This window comes from Erpetoichthys calabaricus, chromosome 8 (assembly GCF_900747795.2).
Source record: "Erpetoichthys calabaricus chromosome 8, fErpCal1.3, whole genome shotgun sequence".
NCBI classification, from domain to species: Eukaryota; Metazoa; Chordata; class Cladistia; order Polypteriformes; family Polypteridae; genus Erpetoichthys; species Erpetoichthys calabaricus.
The window spans coordinates 179,709,080-179,734,683 of NC_041401.2; the positions used below are offsets into that span (position 1 = coordinate 179,709,080).

The following is a 25,604-nucleotide window of genomic DNA, read 5'->3' on the forward strand; positions in this document are numbered from 1 at the left end:
AGTATTGTGTGCAAAACGCCAGTCAATTTACGTACACGCGTAATGGTCCTATGAAAAACCGGACATTTTCGTGAATTTATAAAACCCGCCAGGACGCCCCGGACAGGACGTAAAAAGTGGACATGTCCGGGCAAAAGAGGACGCTTGGTCACCCTACCGTAGACATAAAAATCTTGTCACCTTATTTTTTACGGTGAAATTCTGGCAACCACATCTATCAGTTTATTTACCGTAAATGTAACATTTTTTTAACATGTAGTTCTGAGAACATAACACCCTCCAGTGGATAACATATCAGCACACCTTCAGTTAGCAAGAATGTAAATCCATACTGCAGAATCTCAGTTTGATGTTTGCGCTTTTTACTTTCTTTTCTGATAAGTGCTTACTCTTTGTTTTACGTTTATTATCTTCTTGAGAAAACCAGTCCAATCGATCTATTAGATTTGCCACTTAAAGATCATTTTTCACTTTTGTTTTTTTGTTTAACTTGAGCCACTTTTCCTCTAGAGAAATATTTTGAATGAAGTTAAATAAATAAATAAATGTGAGATGTGTCAATAAATAAAAAGAACATGAAATGTATACGTAAATACATTAATATGTCAACTATTATGTTTTTGTTGCTTATTTATTTATTTAATTTTGCCCATAATATGCCTCCAAACGCAACATGGAATACGGCTGGAATATAAAATTACACTTACGCTCGTTAAAGATGAGAGGGCGAGTTAGTGCCGAATAGCCTTTGTCATTACACTATGTACAAAAAATTAGTGGCAGCTCGGAGTATAACGTAATTTAAACATGACAACATATAAACATTTGATGTAGTTCTAAATTCATTGAATGTTAAGAATTCTATTGATGTTTCAAAATCAAACATATGCAATCCATCTTGACTATATGAATTAGTTTATATGATGCTCAAGTAATGACATTTTTTCCAAATAAAATCATTCATTTTCCTGTTGACTTGCCTACATCCGGCGCCGCCGAGAGTGGCAGCCTTTTCAGCAGCTCCGTGTATTTTTTGCTGCTGGAGTATGTGAATTTCCCCCTGGGATTAATAAAGTATCTATCTATCTATCTATCTATCTATCTATCTATCTATCTATCTATCTATCTATCTATCTATCTATCTAATACATATACAGATAATTTACTATTTAAACTGACATTGACGTCAGTGGTGCTTCACTAATTCACATTCCATACCCTGGAGGCTGGAATATATTTTTTTCATAGGGTACATATGCTGTTTTTTTTATTGTGAAGCAGCAATGTTTAACAGTGTATAGTATATAGATTGCTCCAATCAATAGAAAAAAGAGTTTTAAGAAAATTAACTAAGTCATTCAGATATACTGTACAATATTTGAAATAAAGCTTTCTTGATTTTCAGTTAGCTAAGTCGTTAAATGCATTGTCGATTTTTTAATTTAAATAGAGAGTTTTAGATTAGAAGACTTAAAGAATTACATTTGGTTCTACAGTTAAAATATATATTCTATGTAACTTTTTTCTTGAAATTCTGTTTGTCATAATCCTCATATGGACTACAGCGCGTCCGTCTCTTACGTCACGAGGGGCGGGTTTAGGGCTGTGGGCTGCATTGCATTGTGGGATCGCTGCAGAGCAACAACTTCCAAGATGTCGTCGATGATGCTCTCCTTGAGGACCTGCTCTAATGTCATAAAACGTCAGTCTAGCAGTATTCAGGTAGGTGAAAGTCACGCGTTTTTGCAGTATGTCAGCGAGTACATTCTCCTTGCCGTCGGAGGATGGGTGTGTAGCAGATGGCAGACAGTGGTCGAAGGAAATCACTTACACAACCTGTCTCCTTGAGAAGAGAACGGGAAACTGCATCAGCTATCGATGTGGCGTTTTCAGTATTAAAGAGTTTGTTGCCTACGCGTGACATTGTGGAGGCGTTTGCAATGTTTTAAAAGCATATTATCCACGTATGGTATTAACTTGTTATGTTTAACATCTCTGGAAACGAGAATATCTCCCCAAATTATCTAGGACCGGATACAGACCAAACCCTGACGGGACGCAGAAGCGTTTTAGAGTAGGCGCAGTTTAGGTGGCAGTACTAAATGTATTTGGGCCGTTTCCTCACAGCTTCAGGCATAGTTTGAACCCAGCTCGCCTACCGTTTGCAGTTTACATGTTCTTGTCGTGTGCCTCTATAAGTACGCACATTCTTACAAAGATGTGTTATAGGTTAATCAATATCTCTCAATCTCAAATGACCTGGCATGAGAATGTGGATGGGTTTCCTTTGAGGTGCGCACCTGTTCATAGTTCCTGCCTTAAGTTCAATGCCGTTTAGATGGTTACAGTACCACTTGTGACATTTTTATCAAGTGGATTTAGAAAATAGGTTTCTATTGATATATCTGACTTTTAAGTATGGCCAACTTAACAGGATCATAGGCCCCCAGGCAAAGTAGTGCGCTGGAGCCCCTGTTTTGACAACAGAAACATTGTAGGCCCCTATCCTGCTGGGGCCCCCAGCAAGTGCCCGTATGTTAAGACAGCCCTGCTTTTAAGATATTATGATTTGTCAGCATTGTATAAAAAGATACTTTTAAATGTTTTGCTTTATTTCTTGTCTTATCCCTCTTGCATTTAACTTATTTTGAAATTGTCGACAAAAAACATTTTTCCACATGTTATATGTCACTTCCATAGTCACAAGGTAAATAACCATTAAATAAATGGGTTATAAAGGTGTGTAATTTGTTAAATCCCCCAACGAATACCATAACTAAGATACACACATTGTCCTTGTGATTAGATGCTTGAAGTGCCAAAATGGCAATGATAAGACTGGGGTTGTGGGTGGACTGTTTACCTAAGCCCGATCAGTCACCTGGAGTACTTAAGCTATAAATGTAGATGAGTTATGTAACTGCATTTGCTAATAATTATCAGTGGATAATAACTGATTAGTATTGGTCTCTGTCATTGATACTTTTTTCCAAATATGCAACAATTATCAGTTGATAATAATTGATTGCTTTTGATCTTTGTCATTGATACATTTTTTCAAAATATGTAAACCCTTGTTACATTTTTTAGAACATTGATCTCTGCACTGTCTTTTTTTTTGGATTCCTGGTAATCTATGCACCAACAGACATTTTAACATGGCAGAAATTTTTTTCAAACAATCATGGAATTAATTGCGTGAAAGAAGTACATAATAATGTGTTTATAAATTGAAATGTTTGTTCAAGCTGGTAAGGAACAGTTTGTACTTTTCCTGCAGTTGCCTTTGCTTGCTAAATACAGGGTCATAGTACATGATGGTGTTTCTGAACTTTGTTATGTAAGGATCTAAAAAAAGAACCTCAGCATCTTTTTGTAAATGTGTGTATATGTAATGCTGTAGTCTAATAGGCCTTGACATGACAATGGTTTGTCATCAACAATCACTATTGGTTGAAGATGAAAACATAGAGAGGGTTTGTATTTCATAATACAAACAGGGTTAGATGCCTCAAATATTTATATCTAGATATAAAAATATAAATATAAAGAGTACTACATTTTTTGATTTTTTTATTCTTTTCAAGGTCATTGGAGATAAGACTTCTGGTAGCATTGGGCACAAGGCAGAAGTCAATACCAGACAGGACACCTGTCCATCACAGGACACAGTTACTTTTACTCCCACACTCATTCTAATGGTGGGAGGTTAGAATATAGCTTATAGGCATGGCTTTGGTATGTGAGAGTAGCTAAAGAAAAACTCTCTTATAGCTGTAGCATTGGTAAGGTGGATAGTCCTTCATAGGACACAGTTACACACACCCTCACACTTATTTACAGTATACTGTTCTAATTAAGAGTCACCAATCAACATTCTATATATTTGAATTGTGGAGGGAAAATCAGTTTACCTGGACTAAAGCCCAGGCAAACAATGCATAGTTAGCTGCTCAACCGTGATTCATCCACAAGACTGGAGTTGTGAGGCAGAAATGCTAAGCAGAATCAGTGGGAGTTCTGGGGAACACAAAATATTATAGGCCCCCAGCACTTATGTCATGATATGATGAAAAAGGTTTTTATGCTAATATTTTAAGTTTTTTTTTCTTTGATGCTGTAATACATTTACACTTTTATTTGACTATAGGTACATTTTAAATAATACCCTTATATACCCCAATCTAATGGTAGAAACTCTTTACACAATCCATTCCACTTTTCTACTATACATATAAAAAAATATTTCAAGTATTTTGGTGTTCTCCACAGAAGTATTGGATTGGTAATAAAATTTTGACTTGGGTAGTGATACCATCTCTCAGTCTTCAGTAGCAGTGCTGAAAAGGTACAGAAGCTGATAACTGCCGCCCTATCTCATCGCTGCTTCAAGCTCCCTGGTCAGCGCACACTGGTGCTGCCCAGCTTTGCCACCCTTCAAGGTCATAGGCAGCCTGACTGCCATGTTATCTCATGATTCTGCCATGGTCTGTCTGAGGCTCAAGAATGTCTTGGAATTTTGAGCATTCTGATATATTTATATAATTACAAGGGGCAAGGGCAGGAATTAGTGGCGGGGCCCTCTTGGAGTCTCGAGCGCTGTAATGAACAAACTTTGCTTCGAAGAGCAGTGGTGAGGTCTGTAAATTTGGTTGCCAGATTGTCCTGTAACTATCCGGAATTGTTGAAGCAAAAATATTGCAGCAAAAATAAGTGCAGCACAAGGATATGATGATTTGTTTGGTTTTGTGTTGTGTGAGTAAGTATGGTAGGGGTATATATAGTATTGTGACAGTGCTTTATGCGGCTAAGTGCAGCTTTAGTGGCCATAGACTACTGTTCTAAATCTCAGTCTATTAATGGAGGTGCAAAAAGGGTTTTGTATTAAGTTTAATTTGACTTGGCAAGCAAGAAAGCCTTCTCATAACACTATTTTAAAGTTGTCAGATACATTGTAATCTACTTGTAGTGAAGAGCATTATGAATATTGGACCATTATGAATTGCAAGAACAACAGATTTTATGAAAAGCATGAGACAAGGTGTAGAACAGAGATCTTCTGTATTCAGCACAAAATATCAGTTTAAATCTAGTAGACCCCCGCGGAGTCGTGGTTCAGAGTTCGCAGCCCCAGTCATTTGCGGATTTTTCCTTAGAACCTCTCTAATAATTGTTATCGGAAACCGCAAATATCCTCCACAATTTTTATGTTTTTTATCGTGGCAATACTGCACTGTAGAGAGAACAGGAAGCAACTGTAGAGGAAAACACAGCTTGGGATGGTGAAAGTAGCCAATAGAATTTGAAACTGCAACTCCCAGCAGTCCCTGCAGTGGCTCTGATTGGTCTTCTGCTGAGGGTGCTGGGGCTGTTGGGGTCAAAGGATGTCAGCGCGGCTTTTAAAAAGGGGGCCAGTGACCAAAAGCAAAAAGTTTTTGTAATTTGTGTTTCAAGTTCCTGTCTGTCTGCCTTCTGTTGGGTTACCTGTACTTATTCATTTTGTCCTGGATCGTTTCGAAGGGAGCGCTCCTGAACCCGTCCACCTGTCTTCACCATTTCAGGAACTAGCCGGAGGACTATCTTTACATTCCCATTCAACGTGCAGATCTCTGGACTATCTATTTTCATCATTACATTTCACCCGTTGCCGTTTTTCATGAACGTTTTTCATAATATACTGTTTGTGCTTTGTTGTATTTAATGTGTAATCACCGTAAGGGGAACAGGATTGGTATCGTTGTTTTCATTTATTTCATTTGTTTTCATTACATTCTTTATTTGCTGTTTGATTACCGGTTTGCTTTGTTTTTGTCTCTGTTTGTGAGTGCGTGCGGGTCGGGCCAAGGCTGGGTGCGTCCCTGGAATCTCCACCATAAAAATAAATAAATTGCCGTCTTCTAAACGGTGTGAATCTTAGCGGCACCGGACCGCTACAGCGTTATTCATTTCTCCTTGACTGTGATGCATCCCTAGCTGAGTGTTCTTGTGTTTTCCATTTTGTTCCTCTTAACCCTTAAACCACCACAACTGGCTATAGTCGTTTCCCAGTGCCATTTGCGAGCACGCAGGAGTTGATCAGTCAGTGCCGTAAATTCGTTGAGCAGCCAGCTCATGACCACTGCCAGCCCCTTGTGAGCAGGGGGCTGAATTCACCCCTAGAAGACACGGACGCTCCTCAAAAAAACCCCTCTTAAAAAACATTGATAGACTATTTTCACATTGCTTCCTTACTTGCGGCTGCTGTGTCGCGTGATATGCTTCTTGTGCGATGCTACGCATACTTAAAAGCCTGAACAGCACCTGTCCTTTTTGGCTGATTGCTTTGTTTCTCTGTCCTCCCCCAGACATCCTCTGCTCCTGTTGGGGGTCTCACTCCCGTTGTGCTCCCCTATGATGTTTGTCTATTCTTTAATCGAGAACTAATTGCATACTGAGCTTGTTTTTACTTCTGAAAGAGACATGTTTGTTTGAAGTGTTCATCAATCTCCAATCTCCTGTGTTTCTGTGCAATTCTGTGACCCAACCGTGACACCCTGCTGCACTGCAGCCTGATTGTTTCTGGGATTGCCGCTGCACTAGACTAGCCTGCAAGTCAGTTCAAGCGCAGTTGGCGTGATGATTTACTGAGTTTAATCCATGGCGTCAGTTGCACTTTGTACATATTGTTCCAGTAGTTTTTTAAGTAGTTTTTACAGTTCATTAGCAGTGTGTAAAATGATTATTGTTGGAGTAATTGTTATGCTCTTTGCATGAAAAAAATGTGTTTTAAATTTTCACTTTTTCTTTGTGAATTGTGACGTTTACTTAAAGTGCAGAAAAAAAGTATTTGGCGTCAGGGATGCATTAACCCCCCAAGTATGTGGCAGTTTAATGGTTAAAGCCCCAAGATGCCGCCAAAACGCCCTGCACCTTCTAAGGCTTCTGGCAATGAAAACGCGCTTGCATGAATTACAATACATATAGCGGTAACATCTGTATTTTACATTCTAGCACTATGGGAGACATATCAGTACAGTACTGTACAGTATGCAGGTTTACCTTTACATTCTTTTTAGGTAATGTATTAAACTTTGTTTGAAATTAAATTAAAGTGTTCTAGGGCATATTTAGGGTTTAAACTATAAAAATAGGCATTTTTTTTTTTAATCACATCCAAATTCACATTTTTTCACAATTCACAGGTGCTCTAGGAACGCAACCTCCGTGAATTTTAGGGGTGTACTGTATTTCAAACTGGACTGTTTGGTGACTTCTTCATTAAGATGTATTCTATCACTTTTATAAAATACAAATAGTGCATACATTTTTTAGGAATAATTTTGCAAAGTGACTCCAACTTTTTTAATCGGTTTAATGAATTTTTAAACTAAAAACCTGAATATGGGGAACAGTTAGCATACTCCTTTAAAAGATGTATTGTTAATGCAGGAGCTTATTTGAAGGTATTATTTTAAAAAATAATGTTATTTTATTTAAGAAAAGGTAAATAAAATAAATTATTACTTTTTTGACTACTGTTTTCTTTATCTGGTGCCATGAGTCAAGTGACTAAGTTAAGTTGTTCTTTCAAAAATCATCATATCCTTGTGCTGCACTTGTGAGAAGGAATAATTGATTTCTCTCAGCTTTACTAAATCTCTCACTAAGTATTCATCATGGCAGTGAAATACTTTGGGAATCTTTTTTCTGTTTAAATGAGAGCAGTTTTATTTACTGTGTTTGCTTTCCATTTTTCTCTAGTAATATTCATGAGAAATATGCTTCAATTGAAACAAAAAGATGACTGTTTTTATTATATGGTCGTTGTTACTTGTCTGTGGATTGCTCTGTTATCATTAAGGTAGCACTCCTCTTCATAGTTCCTAATATGGTAGTGATTTTCTTATTTGGGTCCTCAGGTTAAAATGTTTAAGAACCCACTCTAATAGAAATGTGTAAAAAATCAGCAGAAAGTTGTTTATGTAAAACAGCCAACCAATCTGGTGCTGCTAAACTAGTTTTGTGAGGAACGATGGGATCAAATTCCTAAAGCACTTTGGTTAGAGAGTGAGAGTTCTTTAATTTTTTTGTGTTTTTTATGTTACTTTCAGTAACTATTATCTATATCACAGGTTTAACAGCCATTTTCTGGGTTTCCTAATTAGGAGACTGTGTTCCCAATTTTTCCTTTACTCTCCAAGATCCTTAGCATCCTTTGGGGTAGACCTTTTCTTTTCATATCATCCAGTGTGACTGAATCTTTGTGTGATACACAAAAAAATTACTGATTCGGACACTTTTAAACTCCAATATTATGAAATTTTTTCTTTCTATTATAGCAATGGGTCCGTCATGCACAGTCCTCTGCGGCCCCTGCCTCCAAGGAAAATGCTCGCATTAAGACATTTGCTATTTACAGATGGGATCCCGACAAGCTTGGTGACAAACCCCGTATTGAGACATATGAGGTGGACTTAAATACGTATGTATAACCTATACAAAGTTATTTTCAGATTCAGCAAGACCTGGTTGAAGAACTCTTGATCAGTGTTGCATCTACATACAACTTTGCTTTGTATCTAGTAACTGCCAAGTTCAAGGAGGCCAAGTGCAAAGAGGTTTCTTTTGAGAGGTTCCCACTTGACACTAGTAATACAAGTGTTTTTTTTATTTAATTTTTTTTAACCCCTTTCATGCATAAACACTTCTAGGTTTTTTTTTTTTTTTCAAATTTTGGTTAATTTGGTGTTTTACCAGATAAATGTTAATAATCTTGTTTGTATAGTTTATGTTAAAACTCTGAGCAAGTGTTTTTCATACTCAAATACATATGGTTTCTGTATATACTCATCCCCTCCAGCATTTGAGCAATGCAGTTTCTCTAGACCACAGGTTTGACAACAACTGCCAACTTTTGAATGAACATAATTTTAGTGGTTCTTCTCTGTGTCTTTTAATTTTTATAATTATTAAAGGTGGGGACTACATTAAAGTTTCACTTTTGAAGTAGATAATTAGGTTGTTAACCTACAGTTTTCAGAGTAATTTATCTTACGTTTCATATAGACTGAACACTTTTATTAGCAGTACAATTACATACAGTATTAGTTGTTAAAAACTGGAAGTTTCATTTTATCTTTTCATTTTCACATGGATCTTTCTTCAGGGCCAACGAGAGTGACAGCAAAGTACGAAATGGTTATAGTTTGAATGTATTGGTTTTATAAGTGGATGGGCTTGATTGTAGCAGCACCCCAAGACGGGCAGCTGTATGTAGTGTTTCTGACCATTTGTGGCTTTTTTGGGGGGGGGGGGGGGGGGCAGATTTACCAAAGCCCCCCAGTTTGTATACAGGTGTATAAAACGCAGTTTTTAGGATTTTAGGCATTAGAGACCCATGCACCACCAAACACTTCCAACTGAAAGTGAGATTCTCTAGTCCATCCAGTATTTGGTAAAGTAAAATGTTATTCTTTCCTACATGGCAGAAAGTTGTCAGTTTCTTCAATAATTGGAGCTACAAGGGGTGTTCAATAATGTATCTACCTGAGTATGAAAGAAAGTAGCAAGCATGTTGGAAAAAGTCTGGGCATGTTGTGACATGTCTCAAGGTTCTTCATGCACAGTTGTGGCTCAGTGTGAGCCTTAACATTCCAAGAGACAGGATGTCAGGAGGGTCCTCGTGCAAATCAAGTAAGAAAATGCTAGATTTAGAGCAATGTTTAATGATAAAATTTCTCACAAAAGAATGGAAAAAGCCAAAGGAGGTCCATGAACACATGACTGAAGTTTATGGTGAGTCTGCCCTATCATCCTACAAAGTAAAAATTTGGAGCAAGTAGTTTAAGTGAGGTAGAGAGTCCACTGACCCTCACACTGGACGGCCTGTGGAAGCAACTTTCACAGATATGTGCAAGAAAGTCGAGGATTTAATTTTGTCAGACAGATGAATTAGCTGAAGATATCGGCATCTCGGCAGGTACAGCTTGGAAAGTAATTCATAAAAAGCTGGGCATGTCAAAGGTCGGTGCAAGATGGGTTCTAAGAATACTGATTCCATGTCACAATATCACAAGGCTCCAGTGCTGTCAGGAGAACTACGAGATGTTCCGTGAAGACCAAGTGAATTTTTTTCATCCTTTGGTGACTGAAGATGAGACTTGGGTCTATCACAGAGATCCTGAGTCCAAAATGGAGTCAATGAAGTGTAAGCACAAGTCATCCTCCACCCCAAAAACGTTCAAGACAGAAAAATCTGCAGGCAAAGTCTTGGCAACTTTCTTTTGGGATATTGAAGGACTTTTGTTTCTGGAGTTCATGCTATACATGACAACCATAACGGTGGACAGTTACGCCAACACAATGATCAATTAGCTGTAGTCGATCAAGAAGAAAAGACAAGGAAAATTCACAGCAGGCGTGCTGCTTCTTCATGACATTGTGCTGATTCACATGTCACCTCAATCACAGGCTGCCAACTGAGAATGTGGGTTCCAGCAGCTGAACCATCCACCCAACAGTCCTGATCTGGCTTCTTCAGATTATTTACTGTCCCAAGTTTTGAAGAAATCTCTCTGTGGACAGCAGTTTTCAAGGGATGAAGATGTCAAGGCAGCTGCAACATCCTGGTTTGAAGGTCAAACAGAAGATTGTTTTTCAAAGGGGTTAAAGTCATTGCAGGAATAGTGGATGAAGTGTATGGAGCTATCAGAGGACTGTATTGAAAAAGAAAAGAAAAGAAAAGAATGGGCTGTTCTTGGAAATGATGTGCAAAATCAAGATTTTAATATGACAAATCATTCAATGTTATAGGGTGCTGTCCAGAGTAAAGTAGTAGTGATTGGAGGATTTCAAAATGATCAGTTTACTTTTCAAATGTAATCCATATACAGGTATATTTAAAGGTCTAATTTGAAAAAAACTAATGATCACATGGTCCAAAACAGCAAGTGACTTGCATACCCACTTGTTCACATTAATAAATTGCTACTCTCTTTCAAATGAATGGTGTCCAATCATTGATATTACTAGAGAAATGGTCAATGACCTTTCTGAGCTTTACTTAGTTGAATTGTGTAGGTACTCTTCAGCATGATAGTGAAAAGGAGCCATTTGAGTGAAGGAAGCCTTGCTGGCTTTTATTTCATATGCAGGTATCTTTAATTGCTTCCAGCTGTTCTCAAGTAAATGTTGCTGTTTAGCTGGCAGCATATTGCTCTGTCATCATTAGTCATGCATTCATGAATTTAAGAAGTTACATTTAGTATATTTTGCCACACTGGTGAAATTAAGACTACAAATGCCTTGCATAGAAACGTAAGTAGCAATTCTTATTGCAAATAGAAAGCTTAGTAAGATTATGCTCAGGTTCTCATGATGGAGAAAACAAGGGACAAAGGTAATACATGCTTCTTGGTGAATATCCATAATAACAAAAAGAAATGTTTAGGTAAATGTTTATATCCCAGTGTAAACCCTGTTTAGATATTTAGCTGTTAGAGTAACACATCACCTTGTTTTGTTTGAGAAGAAATTAATTAAAGGAACGGCATCACTTAATAATATCAACCTAAAAAAGAAATAACCAAATGAAGAATTGAAATAAGTTATGTCACAAAGAAACACTCATTTGATCAGTTACTATGGCATTTCCTTAATTATTGAAAACCTGTAATTTTTTCTTTCATATGATTTGATACCAGATATTATTTTATATAAGCATTTTATAGCAAGCATTCTTGCCAGCACAGACTCTGCAGTAGAATGCCCATGAGGGGATGGGCAGGCAGTTAGCCTTGGTCTTTAAGATGGTGTCTGATTTTGTTTGTTTTAACAGACCATTGATACCCCAAGATGTTTAATCTCTGTAGAGTTTTTGTTTTCCTCTCCTTCTTTATCAACTGGCCATAGCCCAGCAGTTAGTTAATGGACAGACATTGGTGGGCTTCATTAATGTTAGTCAGTTGTAAAGTAGCTTTATTTAAATCTGTCTTAATGTGTATTCCTTATGTAACTGGTAAAGTCTGAGTTTGTACTTGCATTTTACTTGAGAACTTCTCATAGCACTCTGTGCCTGCATTATGTTTAGAGTGCTATACAAAAATAAACTGAACTGAATTAATACAGTTCAGGTATTAAAGCATTGATATTAAATTATTTCAGCTAGTAAAGTATTCTGAAGCACAAAGTGTCAAAGTTTGTATGGAGTAGCAGTCCTCCTTATTTTGTTGTGTTAATTTTATTTGAATATGTATTCTTATGATCCTGAAAGCCGCTCTTACATTCACACTTTCTCACTTATAAAAGCAGTCAATCAATTTCCTTGTGATATGTGATAATCCCTGGTTCAGACAGTCGCTAAACCTCTGAAGAGTTTTCAGTTTGTTTATAACCTGAGCCCCTTTTTTCCTCACTATGCTGCTTATGTTCTGGTTTTAGTAATTTGGTGATATGCAACTGCATTATTTGCTCTACCTGAAAATGTAAGGAGTTTCTGTCTCAGTTCAGGTTGTGTTATTTCAGTGTTTGGAAATGTAAAATAAGACAAACCACCTTGTGAAACAAACTTACATTTTATAATTCATTGCTTATGAAATTGTTCAAGTACTAGTAGGGTGTTGAGCTGTGTTAGTCATTATGGATGGAGTGAGACATCAAGCAAAATGACACTTTTTATTGGCTAACCAACAAGATAGATAGATAGATAGATAGATACTTTATTAATCCCGATGGGAAATTCACTTACAACATGTAAGTTTTCAAAGCAACTAAGCCCCTTCTTCAGGCAAATTGTAATGTAAATTGTTCAAGCTAATTGTAGACTGATAATTGATTAATTAGCAAATATAACTGTGTCTTAGGTTAGGCTCTTTTGACATTTTGAATGCCTGGCCCCATAAGTTTACAGTTTTAATCACATATACACTGCAGTAGTTGATTGCTAGTTTCAGGTTTCTTGGGATCTCCAGCTTGTGTTTAGTTATTAGCTGGATTTGGTAATGCACTGATAAATTAAATACAGTAATCCCTCGCTATATCGCGCTTTGCCTTTCGCGGCTTCACTCCATCACGGATTTTATATGTAAGCATATTTAAATATATATCGCGGATTTTTTGCTGCTTCGCGGGTTTCTGCGGACAATGGGTCTTTTAATTTCTGGTACATGCTTCCTCAGTTGGTTTGCCTAGTTGATTTCATACAAGGACGCTATTGGCAGATGGCTGAGAAGCTACCCAGCTTACTTTTCTCTTTCTCTTGCACTGACTTTCTCTGATCCTGACGTAGGGGGATTGAGCAGGGGGGCTGTTCGCACACCTAGACGATACGGACGCTCGTCTAAAAATGCTGAAAGATTATCTTCACGTTGCTATCTTTTGTGCAGCTGCTTCCTGAAACGACATGCTGCACAGTGCTTCGCATACTTAAAAGCTCGATGATTTTTCACTGTTTTGTTTTTCTCTCTCTCTCTCTCTCTCTGTCTCTCTCTCTCTCTCTCTCTCTCTCTCTCTCTCTCCCTCTCCCTGCTCCTGACGGAGGGGGTGTGAGCTGCCGCCTTCAACAGCTTTGTGCCGCGGTGCTTCGCATACTTAAAAGCAAACAGCCCTATTGATTTGTTTGCTTTCCTGTGTCTTTCTGACAGACTCTGCTCCTGACGCGCACTCCTTTGAAGAGGAAAATATGTTTGCATTCTTTTAATTGTGAGACAGAACTGTCATCTCTGTCTTGTCATGGAGCACAGTTTAAACTTTTGAAAAAGAGACAAATGTTTGTTTGCAGTGTTTGAATAACGTTCCTGTCTCTCTACAACCTCCTGTGTTTCTGCGCAAATCTGTGACCCAAGCATGACAATATAAAAATAACCATATAAACATATGGTTTGTACTTCGCGGGTGGCTCTGGAACGCAACCCCCGCGATGGAGGAGGGATTACTGTAGTTCATTTTTGATTTTTATATAAATATTATGTGAGTGATTGGGAATATGATATATTTGGTAGGTATGAAATAGTTTATTTAGTGCATTAGTATTTTTTTATATTTTTATTGTAGTTTTTCAGTTTAACATAGTACAAACACTTCTCTTTTCCTACAATACCAGCAGTGTTAAGTTAAGAAACTGGCTTAGGGTCAAATAGTGAGTCTGGTGGGACTTAACTAGCGGTTTTGTGCTTTACATTACAGCTCTTTAGTTGTATAATTAGATTTAAATACCCAACCTTTTGACTAATTGATTAAAAAAAAACATTTGTTGGCTTTTTCTTAAGTACAATCTTTATTGTTGCTATTAATGAGTAAATCACAGCTTCAGAAGCTTAAAATGTTCCTAGTACAGCTTTTGTGTGTTGTCAGGGAACATTAGAGCAATTGTGTGATAAGGGGCAGTCTATTTTTTTAACAAATCAGTATATTTTCCTTGTATTTATTATAGAGTCAGATCAGAAATTCATAAAGGTTTTTTAATAAGTTGACATTTATTATAAATATTTTTCTTTGATATTGTAGCTGTGGCCCTATGGTGCTTGATGCTCTCATCAAAATCAAGAATGAAAAGGATTCTACCCTAACATTTCGACGGTCATGCAGAGAGGGTTAGTGTACAAATTGAAGTTTTCTTTTTTCCCCCAAGACAGATTTGGCTAAATGGAAGATGCAAGTCATGCATTTGAGATTCATTGTAATTTTCTGAAGTAAAGAATTTGGATTAAGAATTCAATTCTATTATGTCCTTTCCAGGAATCTGTGGCTCGTGTGCTATGAATATTAATGGTGGAAATACACTGGCCTGTACTAAGAAGATAGACACAAACACCAGCAAAGTGACCAAAATCTACCCCCTCCCCCACATGTATGTGGTGAAAGATCTTGTGCCTGTGAGTTTCAGTTTGAAAACAGTATTAAAAAGAATAGCAAATTGTTTTTTTATTCTTTGTAATTTTGATGTTGTAATTTAATGTATTATTTTGTGTATTTTTTTTTTTAATGTTAGCTTTGTAAATGGCGTATAGTTCAATTAAGACTGCCAACTAACCCTAATGCTGGATAGTGCAGTTAGAGTAGGGCCTGTTCTTTCAAATAGTGGGTCCCCCATTGCAGAGCGTTTATTTGTTTATTTTTTATGTAATTTTCAAAATGGGTATAGTGTTTTTTCTTTATAAATATGTCATGGTTTACCATCAGGGACAGTGTAATTAAGTCATTGTGGTTTAGTGCAACTCTGCTAACATTTCTGGAGTGAAAATAATAGTAGCATGTGTGTTACCTACCTAGCTGAAGTAAATTGACTATTAAATAATAATTACTGTCTCAGACAATAAACTAACCTATGTAACAGGGATGTTGTGATACCAAAATGTTTGTGTTCATTACTAAAATGAAATGAAATGTTTACAATACTCAATACTTAATTAATACCATAGCAAACACAGAAATCCTGTTCAACTGCTTTTTATGTAAAGTACCTCCATTATTCAAGTGAACAATTGTATGCTTTTTTCTGTAATAGAATATAAAATATGTAAATACTAACAGTAACAACAGCTTTACAATACTGCCATACCCATTACGTAGCTACCCAACTATCATTTAAGTAAACTCATATTGGTATTCATAAATGCAACACAAGCCTTGAAATTTAATATGTGATAATCATGGAGGTTGTAACAATGGGCAGGTGTTGGCGGTTATAAAGAATATGATCATGAAATACCAGATGTGCACATTGTAAATTTATTCTTTGCATTTTTCTCCTGAAAAATGTGGCTTAAAATCCAAAAGTAAAAATAAAAATGTGAACATTATATATATTGTTGATTTAGTGAATTACAAGATAATTCAGGATATTTTCATTAAAAAAAAAACTCTTAAATAGCTAATTTTGTAACAACATGCTTTTAAAATCTACTTTCTCCAAGAGTCACTCTGTTAGGTTTGTAACATGTTCCATTGTAAGATGTATATTTGCATCATTATCTTTAAAAAAAAAAAAAAAAAAAAAAGCACCTCACAGTCATTTTTAACAGATTTGTCAAATAAATTCAAATTTGAAATGTCACAGATTCATGATGCTTTAGTTGTCTAAATCTAATTTTTTTTTTTTTTTAAACATTTATCCAAACTTGAAACCAATTTTGTCAGTTTTGCATTAATCCATTACTTCAGAACTCAAAACAGTTTTGTTGTGCAGTTTTCATAATACCTTATGTGGACTGACATTATTGGTAGTCAATTAATCTTAATGATTCAAATATATGACATATGTGTTTTTACTGTGTTCATCACATTTTTTACTATGTTTTTCTACATATTTTTTTTTACTATGTCACATTTTAGTTCATCACTCATTAACATTAGTTTGCCTTAAAAAAATGAATGAATGCCAAAAATGTAGTGTTTGCATATTAGTATTCAGCAATGAAATATGCTGTCTTGCCTATCTCGGCTGTTATACATTTCTGTTAATGCAGTATATCATGTATTAATAGGGAGATGTGCTTTGTACTTCTAAGCATTGAATCAGTTAATTTTATATTGCTGTTATTAACAAATGGAGTAATTTATTTCATTACTGGTGTAGATGAGCCAAATTGTCACTTTAATTGAAACCTGCGTAAGTTATTACTTGTTACCACAGTTAACAACGCTACCAGTTTGTAGTTTCCTACCACATCCTACAGTGCCATATGCATAATTATGGATGTGTGGGAGATTTTCTCCATGACCCTGAACTGTATATGCTGGTTACAAAATGAATGGCTATTTGAATGGACATCTGTAGACTTTCCCACAGTTTTACTGATATTTTAGAAGAACCAGTACCTTTTATGTTTTGGAATAAATGTGGTACTAAATTATTGCCTCTTTTGACAACCCATCTACATAATAATAATAATAATTCATTACATTTATATAGAGCTTTTCTCAGTACTCAAAGCGCTATCCACACAGGGAGGAACCGGGAAGTGAACCTACAATCTTCCACAGTCTCCTTACTGCAAAGCAGGAGCACTACCACTGCGCCACCTGTGAACATAGGTTACATGTTGGCAATTGGATACTACTTGAGTAGCCATGGTCTTGTTACATAATGTTAACTCTGAATATTTTTTCAAAAAACAGTTTCTGAAAAGCAATGGTTTCACACAGAAATCATGATAAAACGTTTGTTGGTGCATGCTGTGGCTGCCAGTTTGACAAGAATTTGCAGCAAGCTTGCTGCCAAGCTGTCTTCATGTGGCTGAGGCAGCAACAGCAGCGATCACGGTCGCAGTGCATTGCAATCTAGTTTCTACCTCTTATCATTGTTAAGTGGCAGTCCTCCCCGGTGAACATTGCCGTAGGAGTATCAGCTACATGAACCCGTTCAGCACCATGATTAGCTGAGGACCAGTCAACTGATGCTGGAACCTCACATTCATTTTCGATCACTTGTATCAAAATCGGAGTCCGACAAGTAATAGTCCAGTTCAGAGATAATAGGCAAAACATTGTCCATGCAGTAGTTTGCTTTATGCAATCACTTTGATCTCTCAACAGATGTCAGTGCCATTTTTGCTGTTGTTTGCGCCTTGCTACTCACACGAGCACAGGAAATCTTGGTCAAACCAATGAAGCTAACTTTCCTTCTAGCAATGAGAGTCCAACTAAAACATAACAGTTGGTTTTTTCACAGTGTACAGTTGACTACCATGGTCAACTCCTCCTTTTGACAAAAGTCGACGTCAGCCCTGAAAGAGTTAATAAATACAGTAAAAGTGAAAGTGTTATTATATGTGGCTCTGACAAGGAAGATTCCTTTTGAATTCATCTCATTTAATTTTATTTTGTTTATAGTAATGGTTAAATAATAACTTTAGGTAACTTGTAGACCATGATTTGTGCTTGTATTCTGTTCTTTATAAACATAAACCTACGAGTTGACTTGGTTTAAAAAAATGTGCACACATAATTCAGATAATATGAAGCGGAATGTTGTGACCTTTTTCTTCAGTCTACATAAGCTGAACTGTTCAGCAACAGAAGGACACATATAAACAAGTATTTAAAACTTGCAGATAAAAATGATAATAAAAGAGAATTTAAATACTTGAAGTAGCACGGTAAGGATATGCAGCAGTTGAAAAGTGAAAACATAAAGGACCAGATTGTGTAAATAATTGCTTTGCTGCAAAACATTTATTGAAAGACAACTTGTATATGTGACCACCTTATTACAAAGAGTAGGAAGGCATCAGATTTCTATTGTCCACTTACAGAACAGTAGTTGCAATAATACATATTTTGAAGAGAAACCCTATTTTAAAAGAGGTTACTAAACAGTGAAGAGGTGACATTTTGTTATAGTAGTGTAAAGCAATTTATGTTCTAAAAAAAAGAAAAGTCTGATTTATCTTTATTAGAGAGAAATATACGCTCAGCTGCTCGGTGCCTGTTTATTAGGTACATCTTACCCAATCTTCACACATATTCTACAGTCTAATCTGCTGTATGCCACATGATAGCAGTTCGTAGAATGAAAAATTCAGGCAGACTATATTAAATGGGTTTGTTACGGTGTTTATTAGTATACTTACTTTTTATCTTAAAATGAACAAACATAGAAACATCCTGTGCAAAACAAGCAATATGGCAGCACAGACTCAGGTTTACTGGTTTACTCCATTTAGGAACATTTTGATAATGGAAAAATGATAATTATGTTTTGTTAGTTTCATTGTTTTCTATAGCTTTGCTAAACCTATGTTATTGGTTGTTGAAAGGTTAACTTAAATTAATGCATATAGTCATAATTCAAAACTTTTTTTCCACCCTCAGGATTTAAGTAATTTCTATGCACAGTATAAGTCAATTGAGCCTTATCTGAAGAAGAAAGATGAATCTAAACAAGGCAAGGCGCAGTACATTCAATCAGTGGAGGACAGGGAAAAACTGGTGAGTGTTAGAGCATCAGTATTATTATTTACGTTAATTATATGTAAATATAAATTAAGACTAAAAAAATTGATGCACCTTTCTCCATAAAGAGCAATACATGACAGTTTTCAGAAGTAAACAAGACTTGCATTCTGCCATTTGAAACTGTATATTTTTGTTGTCGTTTTGATCTGTAGTCTTAATATTTAATTTATAAATGTTTTACAGTTACTAATCTTTTCGTTTTTGATATTGTTGGATAATAATCAGTTGTTTAATATTGTTCTGCTCTCTGTTTGCAGGATGGTTTGTATGAATGCATTCTTTGTGCCTGTTGCAGCACCAGTTGCCCCAGTTACTGGTGGAATGGAGACAAATATTTGGGTCCAGCTGTTTTGATGCAGGTTTGAAATAGTCTTGATTTATTTAGATGACTGTTTATTTTTCATGCCTATGTTTAAATAATTGCTATCTGAAATGTATTTATTTTTTTAATTTTAATAATTTTATTTTCTGCTTTTACCTCCAAATGTATTGTTAGTTATTAATATGGAAGCACAGGGTGAGCTTCAACCTACTACTTTTACTGTGTTCCAACAGCACAGACTTTATTAAGATTATGTATCCATAAATGATATGGTTTACGCTTTAGATTTATACAATATACAGTTAGGTCCATAAATATTTGGACAGAGACACCTTTTTTCTAATTTTGGTTCTGTACGTTACCACAATGAATTTTAAATGAAACAACTCAGATGCAGTTGAAGTGCAGACTTTCAGCTTTAATTCAGTGGGGTGAACAAAACGATTACATAAAAATGTGAGGCAACTAAAGCATTTTTTGAACACAATCCCTTCATTTCAGGGGCTCAAAAGTAATTGGACAAATTAAATAACTGGAAATTAAATGTTCACTTCTAATACTTGGTTGAAAACCCTTTGCTGGCAAAGACAGCCTAAAGTCTTGAATTCATGGACATCACCAGATGCTGGGTTTCCTCCTTTTTAATGCTCTGCCAGGCCTTTACTGCAGCAGCTTTCAGTTGCTGTTTGTTTGTGGGCCTTACTGTCTGAAGTTTAGTCTTCAACAAGTGAAATGCCTGCTCAATTGGGTTAAGATCAGGTGACTGACTTGGCCATTCAAGAATTTTCCACTTCTTTGCTTTAATAAACTCCTGGGTTGCTTTGGCTGTATGTTTTGGGTCTGTATGTAGTGTGTAGAAAAGGTGCTATATAGGCGCTTGACCCGGCACAGAAGGACACAGAGGCACGTATAAAACAAGGACTTTTTTTATTTTCTTCTTCACCCGTGGGCGCACGTCTTCCCCGTAACCCACAGGCAATACACAATCCCAAAAGCACTCTTTTCCACACAACAACAATGTTGACTTTTTTTATTTTCTTCTTCACCCGTGGGCACACGTCTTCCCCGTGACCCACAGGCAATACACAATCCCAAAAGCAGTCTTTTCCACACATCAAAAATCTTTTCTCTTCTCCCACCTTGGCACCACCACTCCTCCCAGGCAACCTCGTCCTCTTCCTCCCGATTCTGGCTAATGAATGGTGGATGCTGGCCCTTTTTATAGCCCACCCGGCTAATGTGGCTAATTGCACTTCCGGGTGGGGCTGCAGAGATGTCCAGGCGGGTTCCTGGCTCCATGCAGCACCCCCTGGCGGCCACCCCAGCTCCCCACAGGGTTGTGGAGAACTCCATCTCCCAGGAAACCCTGCAGGAAACTGAGGCACCATCGTCAGCCAGGGAGGCTGCCACCAAGTGTCCCGGGGGAGGTAGTGAGATGTCCATAGCTGCTCCCCCGGAACATATACAGAAGGGGTGTCCCGGCCGCCTGTCACAAGTGTTTATAACTATGGTCATATTAGATAGGGATGTATATCTGCAACTCCTTAAAATGTTTGTGGATGAATAATAAAGGTTTAAATAGAGCTGTCTAAGCCTTAGTTCCCACAGAAAACAATTTCACTTATACTATTTAAAGCTTATTCTAACTACATTATAGGTAAAAGAAAATTTTTTTTTTTTTCAAGTTAATTGGCAGAACAGCCCAACGATTCTAAAATGTCACAGCAATTTCATAAGCATGGAAGGTTGTTTTTACAAGCAAGGCCTGGTTGTGATCTATAAAGAGTAACCTTTAGAGCAGGTGTGCCCAACTCCAGTCCTGGAGGACCGCAGTGGCTGCAGGTTTTCACTCTAACCATTTTCTTAATTAGTAATCTGTTTTTGCAGCTAATGAACTTCTTTTGAATTAATTTTAATTGACGTTGTTTTTAAGAAATGTTTCCCTGAATTTCTTCATCGTTCCTCAGAAATGAAATATGAAGTGAGTGAGCCAACAGAAGACCAACTAAGTTAGGCAGACATTTCCAAAATTGTGGATATTCTCTTGTCTAAGAGCAGATCAGCATTCCTGAGACCTTCGCCTTTCTTTATTTTCGGATATTGTATGATGGTCACAGTTTGCTTCTCATGTTTTGGCTCATTTTGTATCTTATTATTGTTTGGCTGCTAATTAAGGAAAAAGAAACAATTGAGCGGTCTGAGTCTTCAAGAGCAAGTCAAATAAAATGAATTCAAAAGAAGTTAATTAGCAGCAAAAACAGTTCACTAATTAAGAAAAGGGTTAGAATGAAAACCTGCAGCCACTGTGGCCCTCCGGGACTGGAGTTGGGCACCCTTGCTTTACGGGGAGGTTTTCAAAGAACAACAGCAAATATTCTAAACTTCAACATTTTTTTACAATGCATACAGTTATAAGAAGTTGGAATGTACTTTTGTATGTACAAGACTTTCAAGTTTAGTTCTTGCTGTTTATAACTTGTAAATGATGCTGGATGGAGACATCAAGTTTATTTATGTATTCTCTATGTCCTAGGCCTACAGGTGGATGATTGACTCTCGAGATGATTTCACAGAAGAACGGCTATCTAAACTTCAGGATCCATTCTCTCTCTATCGTTGCCACACTATCATGAACTGCACAAGAACGTGCCCCAAGGTGAGCATACAGTATATTAAAATAATTGTAGCCTGAAGTTTAAAAATAGTTTTTAATTCGGCTGTGTTCTAAACTTTATCCCAAATAATCAATTAGAATGCAAATGTAGTCTGGAACTTTGGAATTTCCAGGTATTTTCTTGTTCATGATGAATAATGGGTAAAATTCAGCCTCTTACCATTTCACTACAAATGCATATTGCTTTATGCACTTAGCATTGTACAGGTTGTATGCAGTGGTGAACTTTTATTAATTTGTGCACTTCCTTTCTTCTGCTGTACTACAACATATAATATACTTCCAATTCATGTGTATTATCATCACTGCAAATTAAATATTTTGTCTGGATATTTCTTTAGTAACAGAGAACAGTTACTCTTGCCATGTTTATGGAAATCCCAGCCAGTGCTATATTATAGAATTCTTTTATTAGCATCTGACACTGGGACACAGGAACTTGCATATCCATTTTGAAGTCTTAGGGAACCAGTGCCTATCCCAGCAGTACTAATATATGTGCACTGTAACATAGTATGTGCATTGGGTATCTTTGGTGCCCAAAGATCTTTTGGTGCCTGGGTTTGATTGTTTAGATAGATAGATAGATAGGTAGATAGATAGATACTTTATTAATCCCAATGGGAAATTCACATTCTTCAGCAGCGGCATACTGATACAATAAATAATATTAAATTAAAGAATGATAATAATGCAGGTGAAAAACAGACAATAACTATGTATAATGTTAAATGTTAACGCTTACCCCCCCCGGATGGAATTAAAGAGTCGCATAGTTTGGGGGAGGAACGATCTCCTCAATCTGTCAGTGGAGCAGGACAGTGACAGCAGTCTGTCGCTGAAGCTGCTCTTCTGTCTGGAGATGATACTATTAAGTGGATGCAGTGGATTCTCCATAATTCATAGGAGCCCGCTGAGCGCCCTTCGCTCTGCCACAGATGTTAAACTGTCCAGCTCCATGCCAACAATAGAGCTTGCCTTCCTCACCAGTTTGTCCAGACGTGAGGCGTCTTTCCTCTTAATGCTGCCTCCCCAGCACACCACTGCGTACAAGAGGGCGCTCGCCACAACCGTCTGATAGAACATCTGCAGCATCTTATTGCAGATGTTGAAGGACGCCAGCCTTCTAAGGTAGTATAACCGGCTTTGTCCTTTCTTGCACAGCGCATCAGTATTGGCAGTCCAGTCTAATTTATCATCCAGCTGCACTCCCAGATATTTATAGTTTATGTAAGCTTTGCAAGTTTTCCCTTTGTCTGAGGTTTTCTCCCTAAAGACTCTAGTTTTCTTTTTAAATTCCAACAAGCTATCCGTTTATAAAGTCACTCTAAATTGTTCCAGAATAAAAGAACATGAGTGTTTGATGTGATAGTGCCTTGCTGTGAACTGATGTCCTATCCAGCGTTTTGTGGTTTTTCGCATGCCTTTCACCTCATGTTATCTTTGTGCACTCTTGCTCCTTGTAGTCCTTACCTGGACTAAATAGATTAAGAAAGTACTGTTTCAATATTACTGTTTAAGTTTGTTGATAATATACACATTTAAGATTTATTTGTTGCAGTATAGGTACTGACTTGCTAACCACCTCTCTTTTCTTCTTAGGGTCTAAATCCAGGCAAAGCAATAGCAGAGATCAAGAAGATGATGGCAACATACAAAAATAAAAAAACAGCCACAGCTTAACCTGTAACTACTTCCTGTCATTTTAAGTTATTTTCAAACAAGATACTCTGTGTATTTTTGCAGTGAAGTGAGAATGGATACATTCTATTATGGAAGATTGAAATAAAATGCTGCTCACTATGTTTCTAAAATGTATCGCTTTTTTATTACCTGGGGTAAACAATCAATCAGCTGTCTTCGTAGAACTATTTTGGGCATTGGGGGTCAGTTGTGAATGAAAACATCTTATTCTTTATAACTCAGATATGTTCCTATTAAGTAGACTGCCATTACTATGTGTAGTAGTTTGTTAAATTTATTAATGATTTCATTATACATCCTCTTTTGGCTTTTTGTGTAGAATATTGGAGCCATCTGTGATAAGGTTTGAATCAAGCTAGGTCTTTTTAATTGTAAGCAACAGGAAGAAAGAAGTGAATTAACATGTTTAATGTTAGCATGATGTTACTAAACAGGGAAAGGGGAGAAATGCCCTTGGAGCCTTAAATTTGATACATCAGGTGGCAGACTTTATTCCATTAGGTTTCTAAGATACTTTTTGCCTCATATACAAAGTATGGTAAAAAATATTACTTGCGTTTGCATATTACACTATTCCCTTAGTGTCTGATAGGCCAGGATTTCAAGTACTGTCCTCAACTGATTTTTATTCAGTAGTTTGATTTAATAACCCAGACACCTTAGATTCCCAAAATCAATTTATTTTCTTTATATATTTAACTTTTGTTTTACTTTTTAAGAAACTTTCAAGGGAAACTTTGTGCGGCTATAAGCGCACATAACATGAATGTCTTGTGAGATTAGTGATTTATTGGCAGTTTTACACTGTATTGCCTACTTTTAATATATTTAACTATTTGTTTGTTTGTTCTACTTTTCTGTATTTTGGTCTTTACAATACAGTACATTACAATTTATTTTTGTATAGCCCAAAATCACACAAGTGCCGCAATGGGCTTTAACAGGCCCTGCCTCTTGACAGCCCCCCAGCCTTGACTCTCTAAGAAGACAAAGAAAAACTCCCAAAAAAAAACCCTTGTAGAGAAAAAAATGGAACAAGCTTTGGGAAAGGTAGTTTAAAGAGAGACCCCCTTTCCAGGTAGGTTGGGCGTGCAGTGGGTGTCAAAATGAAGGGGGTCAATACAATTCAATACACAGAAAAGAACACAAGTACTCCTCAATACAGTATAACAGTAAAATAAAAATATTACAAGTACAGAGCAGAACTCAACGGTAGATGATATCTCATAATATGATTTGGATTTTTTAGAGTCCTGGAGACCTCAGCCATCAAGCTGCCCCTGCCAATTGGCCATTCCACAGCTGAAACAGCGCTGGGCCAGCTAATCCGATGAAAGTACCCCTCTACCCGACGATTCCTCCAATTCTCCATCAGGGATGACTTTACCTTAGGCAGGCAAAACAACTTGGCAGGTGGGCCATGGCACCAAGTGCCACATTTGAGTACCAAGAAGAGAAACAGAATAGGGGAGGCTTAGTAACAAATTCTAACGATCATGTTACTTCTGTTTTAGTGCTAATGACTAACAACAGAGATGCAGTCTGTGCAGTTAATCAGCAGCTCTAGTCAGGGTGTGCTGAACTGAAGTAGCGAGTTTTCAGCCGGGATTTAAAAGCTGAGACCGAAGGGGCATCTCTTATAGTAGCAGGCAGACCATTCCACAGTTTAGGGGCCCTGTAACTAATAGCTCGACCTCCCACTGTTATTTTGTTAATCCTTGGGATCATAAGCAGACCGGCATCTTGAGATCTTAATGTGCGCTCTGCTTTGTAAGTCATGATAAGTTCAGACAAGTAAGCCGGACCTCCGCCATTTAATGCTTTATATGTTAAAAGGAGGATTTTGAAATCTGCCCTAAACTTAACCGGGAGCCAGTGTAAGGATTTAAGAACTGGAGTTATGTCTTCATATTTTCTTGTTCTTATAATAATTCTTGAAGCAGCATTTTGGATTAACTGGAGGCTGTATCA

At 37.0% G+C, this 25,604-nt stretch overlaps 1 protein-coding gene across 1 annotated transcript; it reads left to right on the forward strand.

Annotated features, from left to right (window-relative positions):
- The first annotated feature begins 1,595 nt into the window (after positions 1–1,595).
- On the forward strand, positions 1,596–23,743 carry sdhb (succinate dehydrogenase complex, subunit B, iron sulfur (Ip)). The gene is made up of 8 exons (XM_028807930.1): positions 1,596–1,722; positions 8,319–8,461; positions 14,482–14,567; positions 14,713–14,849; positions 18,790–18,906; positions 19,191–19,292; positions 21,789–21,911; positions 23,532–23,743. Exons 1-8 carry the CDS (start codon positions 1,654–1,656, stop codon positions 23,610–23,612), a joined length of 858 nt encoding a protein of 285 aa, XP_028663763.1. The 5' UTR covers positions 1,596–1,653; the 3' UTR covers positions 23,613–23,743.
- The last annotated feature ends 1,861 nt before the right edge of the window (positions 23,744–25,604 follow it).